Source organism: Pantherophis guttatus, chromosome 1 (assembly GCF_059756535.1).
Source record: "Pantherophis guttatus breed Tessera chromosome 1, ASM5975653v1, whole genome shotgun sequence".
NCBI classification, from domain to species: Eukaryota; Metazoa; Chordata; class Lepidosauria; order Squamata; family Colubridae; genus Pantherophis; species Pantherophis guttatus.
In genome coordinates this window covers 56,203,599-56,225,049 of record NC_142063.1, presented here as the reverse complement: position 1 = coordinate 56,225,049, position 21,451 = coordinate 56,203,599, and the positions used below count along the sequence as shown (strand labels likewise).

General features: G+C 36.8%; 2 protein-coding genes across 4 annotated transcripts; one reads left to right on the top strand and one right to left on the bottom strand.

Annotated features, from left to right (window-relative positions):
* The first annotated feature begins 900 nt into the window (after positions 1 to 900).
* GEMIN2 (gem nuclear organelle associated protein 2) lies at positions 901 to 11,017 on the top strand. 2 transcript variants are annotated; one of them, XM_034418059.3, is made up of 10 exons: positions 901 to 1,137; positions 2,660 to 2,744; positions 3,417 to 3,506; positions 4,942 to 5,001; positions 5,559 to 5,672; positions 6,911 to 6,955; positions 8,550 to 8,618; positions 9,610 to 9,720; positions 10,108 to 10,166; positions 10,784 to 11,017. In XM_034418059.3, the coding sequence occupies exons 1-10, from the start codon at positions 1,016 to 1,018 to the stop codon at positions 10,821 to 10,823; spliced, it is 795 nt and encodes a 264-aa protein (XP_034273950.1). In that variant the 5' UTR covers positions 901 to 1,015; the 3' UTR covers positions 10,824 to 11,017. The 2 variants fall into 2 exon arrangements, with proteins under 2 accessions (XP_034273950.1, XP_034273951.1); XM_034418060.3 differs by having other exon boundaries at positions 933 to 1,137; positions 2,660 to 2,732.
* Positions 11,018 to 13,365: 2,348 nt separating this feature from the next.
* TRAPPC6B (trafficking protein particle complex subunit 6B) lies at positions 13,366 to 21,413 on the bottom strand. 2 transcript variants are annotated; one of them, XM_034418061.3, is made up of 6 exons: positions 21,157 to 21,413; positions 19,670 to 19,737; positions 18,766 to 18,883; positions 17,476 to 17,559; positions 14,295 to 14,388; positions 13,366 to 13,640 (listed from the first exon to the last, which is right to left on the bottom strand). In XM_034418061.3, exons 1-6 carry the CDS (start codon positions 21,250 to 21,252, stop codon positions 13,609 to 13,611), a joined length of 492 nt encoding a protein of 163 aa, XP_034273952.1. In that variant the 5' UTR covers positions 21,253 to 21,413; the 3' UTR covers positions 13,366 to 13,608. The 2 variants fall into 2 exon arrangements, with proteins under 2 accessions (XP_034273952.1, XP_087730701.1); XM_087874575.1 differs by lacking the exon at positions 21,157 to 21,413 and adding an exon at positions 20,662 to 20,779.
* Between the last annotated feature and the right edge of the window lie 38 nt (positions 21,414 to 21,451).

The following is a 21,451-nucleotide window of genomic DNA, read 5'->3' as shown; positions in this document are numbered from 1 at the left end:
ATCGCGATGGCGCAGTTGTCATATCATGGGACTTTGCCTTACAATCCAGGTTACAAGGTGCCCCCCTCTCCCTCGGAAACTACTGTAAAGGTTCCTGTATAGAAATACCCTTCAAACGAACAAGTGTGAATGTACATGTAGTGCTCAATTTACAACGGTTCATTTAGTGACCGTTCAAAGTTAAAGCGGCACTGAAAAAAGTGACATGTCCATTTTTCACTTGACCATTGCAGCATCCCCATGGTCATGTTTTGTTTTGTTTTTTTGCTTTAATTTATATGCCGCCCTTCTCCGGAGACTCACGGCGGCTTACAATGGGTTAAGCAATAGCCTTCATACTTTTGTATATTTATACAAAGTCAGCTTATTGCCCCCACAATCTGGGTCCTCATTTTACCTACCTTAGAAAGGATGGAAGGCTGAGTCAACCTTGAGCCTGGTGAGATTTGAACTTGCAGTAATTGCAAGCAGCAGATGTTAATAACAGTGCTTTAGTCCACTGTACTATCAGGCTCTTATGTGATCAAAATTCACCCGTTGGACGCCTGACTCGTATTTATCACCGTTGCAGTGTCCTGGGATCATATGATCCCCTTTTGCCACCTGACAACAAATGTCTCGCTTAGCAACAGAAACGCTGGGCTCAACTGTGGTCGTTAGTTGAAGACTACCTGCAATTGATTTTTACACAACCTCCCTTGAAGGAAATTCCACTCGTTAGAGCTAGAACTGCAAACAGAAAAGCTTTCAAATATAACATAAAACGCCGCGCCGAGTTATTCGGTTCCGAAACGGAAGAAGCAGGTTAAAAAGAAAAGCAAAAAGCCCGCTCGCCGCTCTGATCCGTCCCCTCAGACGAGCGGGGGGGGGAGGGGGAAAAAAACGCGCGCGTGCGCAGTCAGGTTGGGTTCGACTCGCCAGGCGCAAACGTGGCGCCGCCAGGAGCGTCGGTTGTCTCTCTGCGCGTGAGCATTGCCAGCGCTGGGCGAGGCCGCGGCGCGCTGCGAGCGGTTCGATGGAGTCTGCGGTGGAGGAGTTGATGCCCCGCCTCTTACCCGTAGAGGACTGCGACCTCGCCGAAGACTTCGACCCCACGGTGCCCCCCCGAACTCCCCAAGAGTACTTAAAGCGGGTCCAGTAAGTGAAGTGGTTGTTGGTGGCTCCCGCCGAGGGAGGGGGGGGCGGGTTGGGGATGGGGCTGCGCTGGGTTGAGTGGGCGAAGTTGGATGGGGTCAACCCGGCGCTAATATTCGTATGAAATGGGCGCTGTATTTATATTGACTCCTGTGCGGCTTGCATGGAAGTGAAAGCGTTTCTTCTATGATGATGAACGGTTCTGGTAGGGCCTGACGAAGTACTTCAGAGGCTCGCCTGGGTATGGTCTTGCTACTGGCAATGCAATATGGCGGGTTGCTTTGGCGGTGGTGGGATTTCCTGCATGAAAAAGGAAGGCTATCCCAAAGCTGCTTTTTCAGGACTTTCTTGTTTTTTTTTTCTTTTGAAGACGTTTCGCTTCTCAACCAAGGAGCTTCTTCAGCTCTGACAGGATAGTGGGGAATGGAAGGATTTACTGTATATTCCTTGCAGACAGCTGGTAATCTGCATCCTTTTAGAGCAGAGGTCTTCAAGCTTGGCAGCTGTAAGACTTGTGGACTTCAACTCCCAGAATTCTCCAGCCAGCTATGCTGGCTGGAGAATTCTGGGAGTTGAAGTCCACAAGTCTTAAAGCTGCCAAGCTTGAAGACCTGTTTTAGAGGGTCGTTAAAGCACTTGGAGGTTTATCTGTGTCCTCAGGGTCACCTGAGCTCCTGCTTCCACCTTTTGAGTGGTGGAGTAGGAATGGATTTCCAGAGAAAAATTGCAGACTACAGGAACCAGGAGCACTACTCAGGTGACCCTGAGGACACAGATAAACCTCCAAGTGCTTCAAGGACCCTAAAAGGATGCAGATTACCAACTGACTACAAGGAATATAAATCCTTCCATTCCCCACTATCCTGTCAGAGCTGTAGAAGCTTCTTGGATGAGAAGCGAAACGTCTTCAAAAGAAAAAACAAGAAAGTCCAGTTGCCTCCTGAAAAAGCACCTTTGGGACAACCGTGACCTGGATGACTGAGAATCTCTACAGCCATTTAGCTATTTTAGCTATAAAGAAGGATAATACTGAAATGTAGCTTTGAATCCACTCGTACTGTCCTTTTCATAGTGATGTCTTTGGGTTTTGCCAATTCATTGTTGTTGTTTTTTACTCTAGTAATATTGGTTCGCAACTCCTTTCCAAATGATAAATAAGACATGCAGATCTGGTATAATTAAATGATCTGCAGTGCTGGATTAAATGGAATGAAAAATACCTGAAACATTTCTGCATTGTGCCATGAGTCCAAATCAATTTTAAAACTAAATTCATTATTGCAGCATTTCAAAGAATACATCATATAGCCTAGTTTTGTTCAAACTGTAATCCATTAGGATGGCTTGTTACATTTGGTATGTAACAATCCCACCCACTTTGTCTCATTTTGAAAAACCCAAACTGATAAGCAGACAAAGCTGGAATGATTTTTAAGGATTTTCCAGGCTTAATTCTTTAATTCCTAAATTAGGTTTAATTAGAAATCAAAAAGTACTTAAAATTTCAAATATTTTTATTTTGTAGGATTGAAGCTGCAAAATGTCCTGATGTTGTTGTGGCCCAGATTGATCCCAAGAAACTGAAAAAGAAGCAGACTGTAAATATTTCAGTACGTTTTTTTAAAAAAATCATTATTATAAGCATTACAAGTATACTGCTCATGATGATTGGATGTTAACAGTACAATACTTTTAAGAGATTGCCAGTTTTGTAATTAAGCACTCTACATAATCCATCTGCATGGTAGCTAGTCCTACAAAATGGAAATGGCTGTTTTAAAATTGAATATGACATTCTTTTATTATTACTATTAGAATTTTTAAACAGATAGAAGATAATTCTATTTTCTATATTTTTTCTGTTTAAGAAAAATTTTAAAATGCAGTAAAAATAAGAAAAAAAATATTTAAAGAAGCAACTTCTGATCTTTCTTATAGCAGTTACCAGCATACTTAATATCACACCACTCCCTATCAAGTTACATCACATAATTCACTTCTTCCCATATTTGATCCTTTTCAATCAGCTAATTCAAAAATCAAGACATTTTTATCCATTTTCAATAAAAAAAAACTTAATAAAACATTTTCAGTCCTTTAGAAAAGTAGTTATTGTTTTTTCCATGATCAAACAGATTAATTTTGCCATTTATGCAAATTATTTCATCTTTACAGTGCAATCCTTCATTGTAGATAGTCCTGCTTTTTTGAAAAATCTTTGTGTATATGTGAATAACATGAGATTCTTAATATTGTCATTGCGTTGCCTGTGGTTTTTTTAGATTTCAGGGTGTCAACCTGCTCCTGAAGGATACTCTCCAACTCTGAAATGGCAACAGCAACAAGTGTCTCATTTTTCAACCATACGCCAGGTATACATACATACATACAAGTATATAAATTCAGTGATTTTATGTTGAGTGTTTCTTATGACAGTGCTTATTCTGGTCTTTGCAGCCATAATTCCCATTTTTAGGAAGATGGCACTTTTCTACTATTGTTGTTTGCTATCAGTGAGAATTTCCAAGGTGTAGAACTCATTGGGTGCCTCTCAGCCAAATATACCTCACAAACATGATATTATGGAAAAAGTTAGGTTTTATACTGCATTTACATATAAATGCATATGTAATAAAATAGTATTAAAAGTACTAGTGGTACTAATACTCCACTTTGAAGGCTTAAATATCAAATATAAAGTGCACACCAAAATGAAATAACTTTATTTATTTATACAGTTTGTAAAAAGAAAGGCAACACTGGTTAATATACAACAGGGTTCTGTTAAGTGGTCAATATCAATCCCCAAAGTTTATAGGACTGTTGGTTATTATGTGGGGTAATCTACAGTTAGATGTATAATTTAAGACTGCACACTTAATTCAAATCCTAACCAAGGATATAAAAATTATTAAAGTGCCATCTAAGAATATGGGCAGTTTCAAGCAGGGTGGTTTTGTTACTATTGTGGTTTGTCACATAGTCAGCAGATATTCAGACTGGATTTGGCATTTTTGTCTTGCTATCAAGACAAGGACTTGGGATAGACAAATGTGGATGCTTGATGGTGTTATTGGTCATTGTTATTTGCAGTAATAGTAAAAGTAATATGTATTTTATTGTAATAAGTGCTTGGGGATCAATGAACAGTTTGAAACTTTATGAAGGGAATAAATAAGCTGAAAAGTTTGGAGGCCCTGGTGTGCAGTGTTAAAACCAAAGTTAGAATAAAAATCCAAATAGTATATTTCCAATTTTTTAAAAAAACTCTCAAAACACAATGCCAGTTTACAATAAAAATAACATCAGCCAATAGAATTCACTTAGTCTTCTGGCCCAAATGCCAGGGGAAAACAGCCAGGTCTTTAATGCTATGTGAAATTTAACAGGATTGGGACCATCTAGATCTCAAGAGGGATTGTCTTTCTACAGGGTAGATTCTTAAACAAAGAAGGTGGAATTTTTGGATCCAACAAAATCATTTAATAGAAGGAATTTGGAGCATGCCCTTCCTGCTAAATCCTATTTAATGATAGGATTGTAATCTCATTTAAATTTAATTGATTGTATAAATTAAGGAATTAGTTAAATCTCCATAGGGCTAAGAATAGCCACTTTAAAGCAGAAAGGAATGCTTATCATTCCAAGCAAATAGTTCAGCAAGCATAATCACAGAAGAGGTATTTTTGTTTTATGTGAGAAGAATAATGTTTCTATGTTTAGTGTCTACCACCTGCAAGTATATGTTAAAGTGATCAAATATTTGTTAATTAGAATCTTTTAATTGATCAAAAGTTTATCTTTCAGAGTGTGAACAAGCACAGGGATCACTGGAAAGCACAGCATTTGGACAGCAATGTAGCAATGGCAAGTAAAACATAATATTTTCAGGATACTGTCAATTTACATATAAGCTTTTTTTTTTCAACTGTATCAGATTCTCGAAGAATGCCTGGACAAGTCCATATAGGGTTGTTGGTTTTTTTGCAAGGTTTTTCAGAAGTGCTTTGCATTGCCTTCTTCCCATGGCTGAGAGTGATTAGCCCAAGGTTCCCCAATTGGCTTTGTGCCTAAAACAGGATTAGAACTCAGTTCCTGGTTTGTACCGATGCCTTGCAACCCTACACATTCAGACTCAAATAGAGTTCAGAAGTTATATTTGTTTCATGTGTAGGCCTTTATATATGCACTGACAGCGTTCTTCAGCTAAAAATCATTACACTTTTTCCTCTGGCAGCCTCCTTCCCCTCCCCCTATCTTTGTAGGTGGCTCCTGCTGCTGCTGATATCCAGCCAGCCCAGCCCTGGATTTCCTGCATCAACCTTGCATTAATTACTTTAAATTAAAAATAAAGGCTGCAGAACCTTGAATAAAGGAAAATATGTAAAGAAAAATAACTTGACTTTTTTTTTTCAATTGTTCAGCCTACAACAGATGATGAAGAAGGTTGGAAAAAATTCTGCTTAGGTGAAAAGTTGTATTTAGAGTTAACAGATCAAATCTCAACTGATGAAAGTCCAGGAATTGATTATGTACAGGTGAGTGTTAAATCTGTCCTAAATAATTATATCACCTTTAAATAACTATATTTTGATCCAGAGTTTGCATGCATATTGTGAAATATGTATTAAGTTTGTACATATGATCATCCTTAAAATATTTACAATATAATCCCTTGTCCAACAAAATGGGCCTATCCTGTTGCTGCATATACCTGCACTATTGATTTTATATATTAAATAGAAAAATATTCAGAATCCCAGTGATACTAGACACACAAGGCCGCCTTGGGGTGCCATCAGCCAAACAGTGTAGGCTGGTGACCGCCAGGGGGAGGGCCTTCTCTGTGGGGCCACCTACCCTCTGGAACCAGCTGCCCCCAGAGATAAGGAGAATCCAAGACCTCGGTGCCTTCCGCCGTGCCCTTAAAACTTTCTTTTTTCAGCAAGTCGGGCTGGCCTAACACTTTTTTAAATGTTTTTAATTGGTTTGTCATTGCTTTTAATTATGGGGCCAAATATATATATATCTTTTTAATTGTATTTTAATGTTTGTAGTTTATGTTTTTACTTTGGCTGTACACCGCCCTGAGTCCTCAGGGAGAAGGGCGGTATATAAATTCGATATAAAATAAAATAAAATAAATTTGGTAGGGTTAAACAGGTCTTCCCAATGGCCACACTACCCTGGGAACCCTTTTAGAAAACTATTACTAATAAGAATAGCATGTTTTCCCGAAAATAAGACCCTTTCTTATATTTTTTTGAACTCTGAAATAAGCACTTGGCCTTATTGCCATGCGGTCAAAAGCCCGATTTACCTTATTATTAGGGGATGTCTTATTTTGGGGGAAACAGGGTATTGTATTGGAGATTGTATTTTTTGTATTTCTCTTTCAAATGAGTTTAATTATGTACTGGTTTTACTTGTGAACATGGCTATGAATATACATTAGAAAAGCAGGCTTTAATGTTTAGATAAATAGATATCAGGAACTGGTTTTGAAAATTTAAGCTTCAAGAGAAGCAAATGGTAATTGTTGCATATATTTCTAGAGTTTAATTACATGGAAGCCATACAGAAGTTGATATAAGATGGGCAGCTATGTAAATGTTTTCAATAAATGAAATATAGTTTAACAAAGCTCAAAATATCTATACAATCTCTCCTAAAAAATGACAATTGTGCACTAGTGTTCAGATCTAAAATTAAGCTAAGTATTTAGATTTCCAACCATTTTTTAAAATCTAACATATTTTGGTTTCTTTTCATTCAGATTGGCTTTCCTCCATTGTTGAGCATTGTTAGCAGAATGAATCAGGTACTTTACTTTTGTTGTCGGTTTCATTTCCAGTCTTGGTGTGATGAATCCAGCTTTACCTTTTTTTCCTACCTGCCTTCATAGCTTGCTTGAAACACCTGAACTTGGATACAGGTAGTCCTCGACTTACTATCATAATTGAGCCCAAAATTTCTATTGCTAAGTGAGACAGTTAAGTTAGTTTTGCCTCATTTTATGATCTTTCTTGCTAAAATTGTTAAGTGACTCTGACTTTCCATTGACTCTGCTTGTCAGAGGGTCGCAAAAGGATACTGCAACCATCATAAATATGAACTAAATGCCAAGCACCTGAATTTTGATCATGTGACCATGGATATGCTGCAATGGTCATAAGTATGAAAAATTGTTGTAACTCACTTTTCTGTGCCATTGTAACTTCAAATGGCCATTAAACAAATGGTTATAAACCAAGGACTACTTGTAATCCCAAATAGAAATGTATTGCTCAAAATCTGAAGAGCCCTAAAGATTCTTAGCCTTAAAGTAGTGATAAGTATATTTTAAATATGTTATATCTCAATTGTTTTGTAATAAGAGGAAAAAATTTTAAAGGCCCAGAAAAGATGGAGAGAGACAAAGAATTCTCCATTTCCCTTTTTGACCTGCTAGGCTGCAGCTAATAAGGCATGAGGAATTTCAGAGAGTTCAGTAAAGTAATATTTGCCTTGTTGATGGCCAAATTTTTATAGCTCTTCCATCATTTATTCAGATATAGACTGATTGTTTTAATTTATATGTGTTTGAATTTTCTACACTTATGACAGCTGACAAATTAAAATTTTACACAATTAAGAATAACAGAAAGCAGTACACTATAAGAACAAGCCTATAGTATAATAGCTCATCATAAATAACATAAGAGGTGGCAAATAAACATTTCTTAGAGATTCTCCAGATGAGTTGTACCTTGAAAAGCTTCTAGAAAATTCCCACTGAGGGGGCCACTCTAACTGCTGAAGAGAGGCTGTTCTGTAACATAGTTCTATGATGGAGAAGCACTGTTTTCTGTTTTCTGGCCTCAGGTCTCCTACTAATAATCCTGCTAATTATAATAGAAAGTATCCTAATAGGAATCCGTTGGTGGCATACATACAGTTATTTCCACTTTTAAATAAATTTACATGAGCCCCTTTCACTTGCAATAAAACAATTTTTCATTTTGCTGTGAACATTAAAAAAATGATTAGGAGAGCCTATAATCCAAAGAATCCAGTAACATTCACTAGAAGAGACAGTGTTATAAAAAGATTTAAACAAAACAGTAGATTAATAGAAGGGGTAAAAGCAGTTTTGATTTTGTCTGTAATCCTAGTGGATCTTTAACTTGTTTTAATATATAAAAACTATATTATGTATTTTCATTATACTATCTTGCATACTTTTTAAAATTCTTTTTAGGACAAGCTGCTTCAATAAGTATTTCATAAGATTGTAAAATATTTTTGTAGTAATTACTCATATATTGAATTCTTCTAGCATTTGTATAAAATACCTAATTATAAATCTGCCCTGTGCACTAGGAAAAAAACAACCACCATGCAAAATTTTAACAGCTGTTTCTCTATCCCAAAAGGCAACAGTGACCAGTGTCTTGGAATACTTGACAAACTGGCTGGTGGAAAAAGAATTTACTCCAGAACTGGTAACTTGCAGTTTTATGTTATAAGAAGCATTATCCCCATTGAAATTAAAATTGAAGGAAACTCATTTATTTATCAATAATTTCTTTTAATCTGGAATTGTCAACATGAGTACCTTCCTGGATTTTAGTAAAGCTATAAAAAGGGTATGTCCCCCTAAGGTGAATGATTTGAATTGGCTCTTTTAGAATTTTGAATTGCTTTCAGTTCTTAGTATATATATTCCTTTCATATAGATTCAATGTATGCCATAGTTGTATAAAAACCTGTAAATTTTAAATTACACCTCTAAACTAACTTTTAAATCTGTTTGTTACATCACTAAAGCATATTTTGATTCCTATAGTTCATGCTATACACAAGACTCTATAAAAAGAATATCAAGTCAGCACCCACTGAATTGGTTTCTCACAGTCCTTCTCATTAAATAGTTTGAACAATCAAATACAAAATATTATCGTTCTCATGTGAAATCTGTAAAACAATTGGCCATTTTCACACAAAGCTTCATAAGCCATTACTGTATAAGGTTTTTTAAAATGTGTAAGGCCTTGTGCAGTCATACCCAGATTCTGAAAAGACCGGTCCTCCTTCATCTATAAGCTCTATTAAATATCTGCATTAATTGATTTTGATCTAAGAAATACAGAATTTGTTCCTATTTACCTGTGGTCTTATCACCATGCCTTCAAAAACAATGAATCTATTTTCCCTCTAAGTAAAGTTTAGTGGTTTCTTAAAATCTCATTTAAAAAACTTCAATAACCAGACTGAACCTAATTATTGCTTAAAGGAGGGACCATTAAGAAATCCCAAATCTGTACTGAAAAGTAGAAAACTAGACAATAGCAAAAAAAAAACCCAGATGACAAGGAAAATTATTTGCATTGTTGCCAAGATATTGATATGGATGTGTTCATGGAGATACAAAGAAACAATGCAAATATGGTTTTATCTTTAAATTCTTATTGCAATTTCTTAAAATTTCTCTAGGGCAGATGGCTTTATGCTTTGTTAGCTTGTCTGGAAAAACCATTGTTACCAGAGGCTCACTCTCTAATTCGACAACTGGCTAGGCAATGCTCTGAAGTGAGAGTACTGGAGGTAAGCTGAAATAGTTGATCCTTGAAGGGGAATACTAGAAGATCCTGATCATGCTAATCGTTTGAAGCCATCATTTCCCTGAAATATGTAAATTTGTCACTTGTTATGTTGATATTTCAGAATGATAGTCAAAACTTGAGAAAAGAGCAACACCAGTTATATTAAATGTTCAAAATATGGTGGTGTTGTTTACAGTCTTTGATGAATTTAATGAATATTTAAAAGAGAATTGTGCTTTCTACAAATATATTTAGTAGAGCTATCAATCACAGACAGTTGCCAAAATCCATTGTTAATTTGTTGGAAATTCGTAATAGTTGACATAAAACAATTGCTTGAAATTTGGTGAAACAAACTACTTAAATGCTTTTCTTCCCTCTAATGCAGGAGAACAAGAATGACGAAAAACTCTCTGCTCTAAATTTGTTGATTTGTTTGGTTGGAAGGTACGGCAAATTATTTTAATTAGTGTACTAAATTGGCTATGAAAGGAAATCAATCTCTCCACCATTATCCTCAAGAGTCTGCACCGTTACTTACATGAGCCTTGTTTTGTAATAATAACTTGTAATTTTTACCCAATTCTATCTTTCCAGAGACTTAAAAAGTAAATTGTTGGATTATGTTACATAATATTACAATATTCATTGGCAACAACTAATATATAGCCCTATCATTTCTGTTTCTCTGATTTCACTTGTGCCTTTCTCGTGTCTCCTCATTCGGTATTGTGTATTGTAAAGAGATGAGAGCTTAAAATTGCATAATCAAATTCAGTGATGATTGCACCTTCTTTTATAAGGTCTCTTCCATGCTGTCTTAGCTTCAAATGCTAGGCGTTGAATCACATGCTCTGATTTCATGCAAAGATCAATGCTCAATTCCTGCATTGAAAGGCACCTGAAGAGTAGTTAAGATAGTATAATTCTCATACCACTATTCAACTAAATGGATATTTAGACAAGCTATACAGTGAAATTCTGCCTTTCTTTGATACGTTTGTTCAAGATTTGTCTGAAGATTTTACTAATATTTATGGATTTTTTTTTCTCCCACCTAACAGGTATTTTGACCAATACGACCTGGCTGACGAGGCATCCTGATAAACATCTAGAAACCATACATGCACAAATTGTTAATCTTTCTCAGGCAGTACTTTCATGACTGAAGTATGAAGAATGGATGCACCACATGTTCCAATGTGACCTTAGTGGATACTTGTATACTTAAGTTTTTTTTGGGGTTTTTTTTTAAAACAGACTGATTTGGAGATGTTAATAAAATATTTTCTTACAAATTATTGTCCATAATTCAGCTTGCTTGATCTACAAACTATGTGTGTCTCTTTATTTGCGGTATTACACAGTGAATCAATAAGTGTCTATCTTATTAAAACCCAGCAGAACTGAAGCAAACTAATCAAAAAGGTTATTTATGTTGAACAATAACATTTTAAAAACATTGTAAGTGTAAACATGAAGGCTTTAAAATACTGTCTTAATTCAAACAATGCATCCACATTGTTCTCGTGGAAACGCTATGGAAATAGTTTGTCATTGCCTTTGTTCAGAATGTTTCTTGATTGTCTGAACTACCATAAAGCTCTGGGATTTCTTACTGGTCTCCCCTTCAAGTCTGAACAAGGGTACAAACCTGCTTAACTTCTAAGAATAGCAAAATTCACTCAGGTGTTCCCATCTGCTTTGATCCTTCTCTAAATCCAATCATGTGTGATACAAAACTGACCTATACTGTAGATCTTTTCTTTTTAAAGAATGTATTTCCTTTGAATAATATGTTGATAAAATCAAATACTAATTCTATATGTGGAATTGTGGCAAAGCCTGATCCAAGTGGAGTCCTTGGTATTCTCCGATCTTAGTTGTTTGCCTGCAGATGTTTAATTACCCAACTAGGTAACATCAGAGACCACAAGGACTCCCATAATTCAACCCTGATCTATGTGTTTATTTAAAACATTTACTATATACAGCCAGCCGTCTTTTATCAAACTCTGGGCAGCTCCCAATCAATAATTAAAACAATACAACAGAATAATACATTAAACTATAAATATTAAAAACCTGGCAACAAGCTCGAGGTCCCAACATCCATGTTAAATCATCTAATCCATCTCATCCTATCCCACTTGGGAAAGCCAGTTCTTGCATACTTTACAGAAGTCTAGAAGGGTAAAGGCCTACCAGACTTCAAGGTGTCAGGGGATTCTCAATCATCCAGGTCATGGTTATCTGAAAGGTGCTCTTTCAAAAGGCAATTGGACTTTGTTTTTCCTTGAAGATGTTTTGCTTCTCATCCAAGAAGCTGCTTCAGTTTGTTTCCTGAATTCTTCAGAACTGAAGCAGCTTGTTGGATGAGAAGCAAAAAGTCTTCACGAAAAAACAGTCCAGTTGCCTTTTGAAAAAGCACCTCCTGGACAAACTTCAGGGAGTTCCACAGAAAAAGGCATGCTTTCTAGATGCCAGTAGACTGCAATGTTTTAAGGGAGTAGAGTATCCCACCCTTTCTAATTTGGTAGGATCAGTAGATGTCCTTTGGAAGAGGAAGTCCCACAGATCACCTAATCCTTGTGCTGTATGACTTTAAAGATAATAACACCTTGAACTACACCCAGAAGTAAACGTAACCAATGCAGATCACACAATACATGTTATATCAGTGAACCTAGGAGCCCCCATCACCACATGCACCATCACATTCTGGAACAGTTGTAACTTCCAAGTCTTCAAGGGCAGTCCCATTTAGAGTATACTGCAAACATCTGGTAGCCAAGGCTTGAGTAATTGAGCAAATTTCCTTCCAGTCCAGGAAAGGATGCAACTGACACTCCAGAATAATCTGTATCTAGGATCTCCTAGTCATGCCTGGCACCTACAGTATTTGAGCAGGAATCTGCAAATCGTACACCAACTATGCAATAACTTTTTTCATATGATTAGAAACAGATTAGAATGAACAATATGCCTCTTGATAACATTTATGCTAGATTCTGACCATTATGTCAAATACTTAACCAATCCAGATCAATGTCTATGCATCTGTTTCTAAGAGATGTATTTGGTTATGAGCAAAAGGTTACTTTTTGAATATAAGGTCTTTGGTCATTCTACCTTCCAAAACTTATTAGTCTCCATGTACTATCAATTTCAGTTTGATGAGCAAGATTTCTAAATCGAACTCGGGCATGCCCATTGGCAGCTTTGTTGTTACCCTGCTGCCACTTCACTGTTTTTAATTCCAATATGTCAAAAACATTTCGAAGTTCTTATTTAAAGTCTCAACCTTATAAAGAAAATCCAGTAAATCAAAATGTAAAATCTAGCAATGCATGAGACTTATCTGTATTATCTGAATGGCTAGCAGACAATACTACCCATTAAATATGATTTGGAACAATAACTACCCAGTTCAAGCTTAATTGTCAGATTAACATTGTTTATGCAATTCTGAAACTTTCAGCTAGATAAGCAAGTGCATCATTTTAAAAACTATGCAAGATCACTTGAAGCAATTTTGGAATATATCTAAACTACCTTTCTGGAACTGAAAAGCAGGAGTACCATTCTCAGCTCTACGGCCCTTACCCATTTCAACACTACAAAATGAAATTGTACAGGATTTGGCTATATTACAGCTTAGCATTTATTTAGGATATTTTATTCATCCTTACAAACATGAAAATTCATATTCATGGCCACAGATTGTAGATAATTAAAAATGTACCAGCAAATTATGAAAAATTGCACTTAATCCCTTCTGGAAAAAATGTATTTGACAAATAATATAATAAAGGATAGCTTCACATGCTTTATAAATAAAATACAGTTCATTTTGCCATTTTACAAAGCAACAATATGAATTTTATATTTACATCTTCTGTATCATCACCTGAAATTTACCTGCAAATTAAAAAAAAAATGTTAAGGAATATTTGTTTTATCAGAAACAACCTCATGTACTTCTATAAATGCTATTAATATTCAGGTTCAAGCATTTCAATTTATATTTCACAATGCAATCTGTTCACTGCCTTGATGAGTAGAACTTATCTGGAGTTAAGTAAAGTATGAGACTACAATCTGTTTCCTCCTCAACGGATTATTTCACATTCTGAAAATCCCATTTTTTCCTATCTAAATTTGAATATAATTCAGCACTTTCTATTTTCATACAGTTGTCAAACAAAGAAACTATCATAATTGTGGAAATTAGTAGAGAACTAAGAGCTAGCTAGCTCTGATTCCTGGTGCTTCAAATATACTGTATGCAGCTTTGTACCACATGTAGAGAAAAACTCTCTCCAGACATTTAGAAAAGATTTGTGAGTTGAAACAGGTGTCCTGTTCAACTTGACAATTTTTGCTGAACATTACTGCCAATAACTACTGTTACCTTATTTCTTGGGCATCTCACTAATTTTACATTAAGGTACAGTATACTTTTCAGTTCTAGTATCAGTATTTTCAAAGCAACTGTTTTGTAATTTCACTTATTTTATCTTACAATTACACAGAAGAGAGCAGATTTATTTTGCTAATACAGCACATACTTACATGCAGGCATTGTTGAAACTTCAGCTGTCACAATACTCTTTATTCCCAAATTTGATAAAGCGCCTCTAATTAGTCCACATGTAAATGCCAAATACTGCAAGACATATCAACGCAGAATATTCATGGTAAAACTCTAATCTTAAAATACAGTACTGTAATTTATAAAACTTATACTGAGAAAATACAAACTTATTTTTCTAGCCTGGAAAGGAAGAAGCTTGCACCAAATTTCAAACAATTAATGATTCAGTGAGGTAAAAGTTGGAGAGAGGCACTTCTAATTATATTTGCTTCTGTTTCAGACTTCATTTAAAAATATTTTTTATCATTATTCCCAGAAGGATAATAAAGTACAGCATAATAGAGCTAGCATAGTTTTTCCTCCCATAATAGTAAAGGGATGGAGGGAATGTATGGGAAATGGAAAGGTTTGGGTCTTGATCCATTTCTGAAACATTAATTTTTATCTTTCTGCCCAAGTTCTAATGGAAGTTATACTACACATATCTTTCTAAAAATCAGAAGATGACAGGGTCAGAAAGCTATTGTTTAAGCCAGGGTTTCTCAATCCTTTTTCATCCATGGCCTCCCTCCAACTTTTTCTCTGTGCTTCCCCCTCCAGGTCCTACTACCAAAAGCATACATAGTAGAGTAACTGGTGCATTTTCTGGCATCAACAAGATGCAGTATAATACATTTCTGTAGCCCCCTTGGCACATGCCATAGCTCCCATTACATGTTTTTCACATATGGCCTCCTTGAAATATCCTAAGGCTCCAGTTGAGAATCAGTGATTTAGATCATCAAATCCAATCCCCTATTTAGTACATGAATTCAATTTAAAGCACTACAGACAAATGGCTATTTACCCTTCACTTGAGCACAACCAATAAACACAAGCATGCTATCATTTTGGGTAATGGATTTCAATGTCAAGTTATTTTTACTGTTTAATTTTTTTTTATAAAATTCAACTAGACACAGCTTTGTGTAACTTAAATCCTTTATTCTGTGAAAGAATTCCCTTCATTTTCTATGTAACAACCTTTCAGGTACTTAAAGAATGTGATCATAAACAATATGTATCTTTATACATCTTGATTTGTACTTTTAATTATCTTTGTTTCCGTTCCAATTTCTCTGAAACCTTCCTGAAGCACATTGCCCAGAATGGTGCTCAAATTGGATGCTAATTGATATGGAATGGTGTAGGTTATTTCCTCTGATTTGGAAATTACACTTCTGTTGACACAATGTAAAATTACATTCATTTTTTTCAGCCATATCCGACTTCTACATCATGTTCAGTTTGCAATCAACTACTATAGACAGAAGGCTGCATATTTAGCTACAGTATCTTAAATGTATATAATACAATACTGTGTTTCCCCGAAAATATAAAATCCGGTCCTTTTTTTTTTTTTTTTTCCTCCAAAAGACACATTAGGGCTTATTTTCAGGAAAACACGATATCAGGCTGGGCACCCCACCCCACTGATGCACACACAAGAGGAGGCAAGCGCACTGGGGCCAAAGGTGTCCGGCAGCAGCTGCAGCCCACCAGCACCTTGATTGGCGCACTCTGGGGCTGCAAAGCCCATGCAACACAGGTGAGTTGATTACCTGGCTAAGCAACAGATGGAGGCAGAGGCACAGGGGGGAGGCAGACGATCCGGGCGTGCCATGCGGACTGTGGGAAAAATGAGTTGGTGGGCCAGAGCAGGCTCGTCTTCACCTGGCGGCACCGTCAGCAGATGGAGAGAGGGACACAGGGCGAGGCAGGTGATCCATATGTGCTGTGCAGGCCGTAGGAACGCCAAGAGACGGTGAGATGGAACAGCTGGGCAGCCAAGGGAGGCTCATTTTTGCATCTCTCAGCTTGCCTGAGGCTCGCACAGCGCATCAGATCACCTACCTTCCCCCCACCCTGTGCCTCTGCCTCCTTCTGCTGCCAGTGCTGCCATATGAAGACAAGTCTCCCGAGGCCACTCCCCCGCTCTGGCCCACTGACTCTTGGCTTTCCCGTAGTCCATGCAGTGTGTCCAGATTGCATCCCTCCCTCTGCCTGCTGCTTGGACAGGTAATCAACTCACCTGCGCTGTGCGGGCTACAGCTGCTGCCAGACACAGCCAGCCTCCGCGCCCTCACCACCTCCAGTGCTGGCCACCCCAACCCACCCCCCGTGATAACAACCTTAACTGGGACTTATTTGGGGTAAGGGTTTATATTAGGAGCATGCTAAAAAATCAGGCTAGGACTTATTTTCTGGTTAGATCTTATTTTCAGGGAAACACGGTACTATTGTCCACCTTAAAGGTTATCAGAATAGGGAAAATAATAGCCAGGGTATGTAGGAGATTGGAATCAGCATACCCATGTTGAATGGCAAAGGCCATTTGGTTCTTTTCCCAATAACAAAATAAGATCTTGTAACTGTTAATGTTATACTTAAGACCCTTTCCAAAATAGACTGAATATAGTTCCAAAGAAAAAAGTGTGATGATAAAGAACCTATAAAGAGAACCAAAAATCTTTTTTGTCTTATAATATTGGTAACAAAGATGCATATCTAATTGTTAGAATGTGTTTAATTTTTTATAGATACATGTTTCCCATCCAATATTTATCTTCCAGATTTCACACAACAGTCTCACAAATTAAAAACAACAGTATGGTGGTTATATTGTTCAAAGGTAAAAATAATATTTTAACCCAAGTAAAATTATTGGACTGAACATGCTAGCACAATATCCTATGCCCTTTCTACATTTGCCCCATGCCTCACTTTTAGATTTTGCAATACTCAATAGCAAAGTCTGGAGAGCTTTCTACTCAAATGCCATTGAATCAAAACAGAACTCTTCCTCAATTGGATGTGAAGAGGAAAAGATTGGCAGGCACTACACAATTCCTCACTTTACCAGGCTTTAGCTCCTCATATATTCAGACAAATCAGCACAGTATGCATATAAGGCCTAAAACACAGGTTGTATATTATATATATTATGCCTAATATACATAAGATGTAACCTGTGCACATAAGAGAGAAAGGGGGGGGGAAGCAGGAAACCACAATTTCATCTTCCTTCCCACATATATATGGAGACACAGAGGGCTTAATAACAATCTATGAAAGACCTGATATTTTAAAGCTACTTTGACTATAATATAATATATATACCTTAGGGGCATGTTCCAAATACTGCTTTCCTGCAGACATTTGAGTCAAAAGACGAAATTTGTTATCCTGAAGTACATAGATACCCTGCAGAAATGAACATTTTCCACTTTAAATTTTATTTAATACATTTATATCCTGCTATTCATTTTAATGTTATATTCAAACATTTAGAAAGCTGATCCACATATCAATATAATTAGTTAAGATTGCCCATATGTAGCCAAATTAGTGTTTGTACATTTTTTGTTAGGGATGCATTAGCAATTTTGCTACAATAACTATAGTCCTTTTATCCTCAATCAATTTAGAATAAATTTTCAACCTTTAAAAATTAATCCATCAGTGCCTTGTTCTCAGAGTTTTTGAGTCCAATTGGACTCATGTTCCAAAAATATGGGAGAATCAAGTCAGTGATTAAAGAAAGAGACAAACTTTTTAAAAAACTTTTAAAAGTCTTCAAATAGCTAAAGATTATGGAATGGCTCAATTTGAGAAATAGGGATTTTGAAAAAGGTAACAAAGGGATAGAAAGACGACTAGTAATCAAACATGACCTAACAAATTTGATAGGAAATAAAAGATGTATTTGAAAAGCAGAATATATACATTGCACTAGTGTATACAGGCAAACTGAGATCTAGATATGACAAATGAAGCAGTAATTTGCATTTATGATTTTATTAGCATGACTGGAAAGACAAAAAGAGTCTCTGTTATTACTTAAAATCTTCAAATCAATGTTACATGGGAAGGGGATTGTTAGCTAACTCAAACATTTAGTAACATGTTATCAAGTGATTTACTATGCATCTATATGTATTTAGCAGACTTGGAATACATCCTAGATTCATGGAAATGTGGACATTTCCTTTGAGTACAGAGGAAATGTGGACAGCAGAAGTCAGTGGATTATGCTGTGTAATGTATCATCAACTTACCCTTATAATGATATTACTTACCCATATAATGACCATAGTAAACCTCATATTAGTAGAACTAATTTTTATATTCAACAATTTTCACTATATTTTTTTATTAATGTTTTAAAGATTACAATGAAAGTGTAGACAAATATTATTCAAGACTATAAATACTGCTGATGCTCATCAAGGAGAAAAATAACTGCATTGCTATAAAAATAAACTTGACTTCTATGTACATATTGCTCTTATTTATAACATCCATTTACCTATGCACTGAATTGAAATGTCTGACAAGGAACAGAATAGCGCAGCAATGGAATATAGTTTGACTCCTTGTTCTACAAGTCATTATTCATTCTTACAATACCTGATGATTGGTCCTGAGGTTATCAATTTGTTTTTTGAATACAGTAGTCCAAAAATCTTTGCAAATAAACTTCATTATATCTAATTCATCTTTGAATCGGGCAGTATCTTTCGTGAACCTAAGAGAAAGCAACACAAATAGCAGCAGCATGTAATCATCTTCATATAGGATAATACAAACAGTTAGCTGTTAACAATCAGTTAAAAAATGTGTACATCCTATCAAATCAAATCTTAAATACACCAACAGATTTTATAACAGGAGATGGATGAGAAAAGTGATTGAATATATATTCTGTATGCAGAATATAGAGAACTCCATGGGCTACATTGAAAAAATGCAGCTTTATTGCTATTGCAACCACTAAATTATCATACAATATGCAATTAACTTTTTGCACTTTACTTACCAACTTTCTCTCTTAAATAGCAGCAATGGGAGCTATTTTTCATTTTTTTTTAATTTCTTTGACATTAATTATAAAATATAACAACTCATGTATTCGATAATGATAAAAACACCAATCCCAATCATTTTCTTCCTAACTCGCAATAAAAGATCTAGCTTTAGTATTTTACCAACTCTGGTCCTTTAAAATAAGGCGGCCATGGCTAATGGCCATACTTAATAATTTTAGAAGCTCACAGGACTATAAACTGGATAATGTCAGCAAGAGCTCCAAAAGTTTATTCTTAGTGTAATATATCTATTTTAGGCATTGCACTAGTTTCAGCTATTTCTCATTCCAAATAGATAAAAACAATTACATTTTAGCCAAGGTGGTCCAAGGACTAAAAAAGGGGGTTGGAGAAATAGCATTTGAGCTTGGCACCACAGATTGCACAACCCCATTGTTAAAATAATAATAATCATAATAATCAAATAAAATAAACATGGCACTCACCTTTCTATTAATCCTTGTCCTACTCTAAACCCCATGTTTTCCAATTTTGTAATACAACGTCCATTTTCCTATAATTACAAAAAAAGAACCTTGCAGTTGTAAATAATCTATTTTAAAATGGTTTTAAATGGTTCTGCTTATTCTCTCTTAACTGTTTTAAGGTAGAATCAAAATGAAAGCAATTGTGACATTTGTCATGTAAGAGCAATACATCTGAGATAAACATTGCACGTGTTATCCTTCTACAGTATTGTGCTAATAAAGGACAATTGTTAGTGTTTGTAGCAAAAACAGTCATATGGCATCAGAAAGACTGCTAGTGTCGATAAATGGGGGGGGGAGAGGTACCCAAAGCCACTTCATGGATATTAAGGTAAATTCCACTAGGAAAGGAAACAAGACTGTGTCAGCTTTCATGAGAAGTCAACTCTGTTGGGCTTTGCCTCTCCTGTAAATCATCCAACAGGATGTGGCAGAAATAGGGATTTACAACTCCTCCGAATGGGCAGTTTTTGTCATTCATTCAAGTGACAGAATCTACTCTATCCCCAAAAAAAGGAGCCAGTATTGTGCATTATAGGAAGGGAACTTCAGACATTTGCAAGGTAGTCCTCAACTTGTAACAGTTCATTTAGTGACCTTTTGAAGTTACAACGGCACTGAAAAAAGTAATTTATGACCGGTTCTCACACGTATGATTATTGCAGCATCCCTATGGTCACATTATCAAAATGCAGATGCTTGGCAATAGTTATGACGGTTGCAGTGTCCTAGGGGGTCATGTGATCAATTTTTTCGACCTTCTGACAAGCAAAGTCCATGGGGAAGCCAGATTCACTTAACAACCGCGTTACTACCTTAACCGCTGTAATGGTTCACTTAACAAGGGTGGCGAGAAAGGGCGTAAAATGGGGCAAAACTCACTTAACAACCGTCTCGCTTTTAGCAACCGAAATTTTGGGCTCAACTGAGATCACAAGTCAAGGACTTACCTGTAAAAACAAAGCCATACATTTACCATTAGAAAAGCAAGGTTGGACATTAATTTTTTTAAAAAAAAATGAACCAGATCGTTTCTTAGGCTAAAATAAGAATATGACAACAAACCATGTCCTTGTTCTCTTCAAATTATCCCTCCCACTAGTATTCCGGGTTACCCAGAGCCTCCACAGCCCATGACGGGAAGGGAAACGTATGAATTCAGCGCTACCCACCCGCCTCTTCGGATTTATCCCAAAAAGACCAACGGGTTCGCCGTCTAAAATTATCTGTTCAGCCCCTGAAGTCTGACAGAAACTCCGCCTCCCCCCTCCCCGCCACACGATCCCCAAAGAGGCGCCCCTCTAAAGAGCAGTTTGGAAGTCGGAAGCAGCCCTGGGCTCTTCAGGAGGACGAGGAGGAGTTGAAGCAGCTGCTCTCAAACCGGAATCGCGAAGGGCTCCCTTCTTTTTCCCCCCCACACACGCGAGAAGAAACTTCACACTCACCCCATCGCCTTGCTCGGCGGCGCGGTACAGCCCGGACACCATTTCGTTGTGCAACAAGAGGAAGAGAGCTTCGTCCGCCATCTCCGACTTATTCATGCCGAGCTCTTCTCCCGCCTAGAGAAAGAGACCCGCGGCCCCTGCCCGCCCCGAGGCAATCGATGCAAATCGAGCCCCCCCACCGACCGCTCCGTTTGAGAGCCGAGGCAGCGTTAACAAGGCAACCGGCGTCAGCCTGCCGGGGCGGAGCTTCCGGACGTTCCGGCCTCGGTTTAGTTACCGCAGATAACTAAAGGCG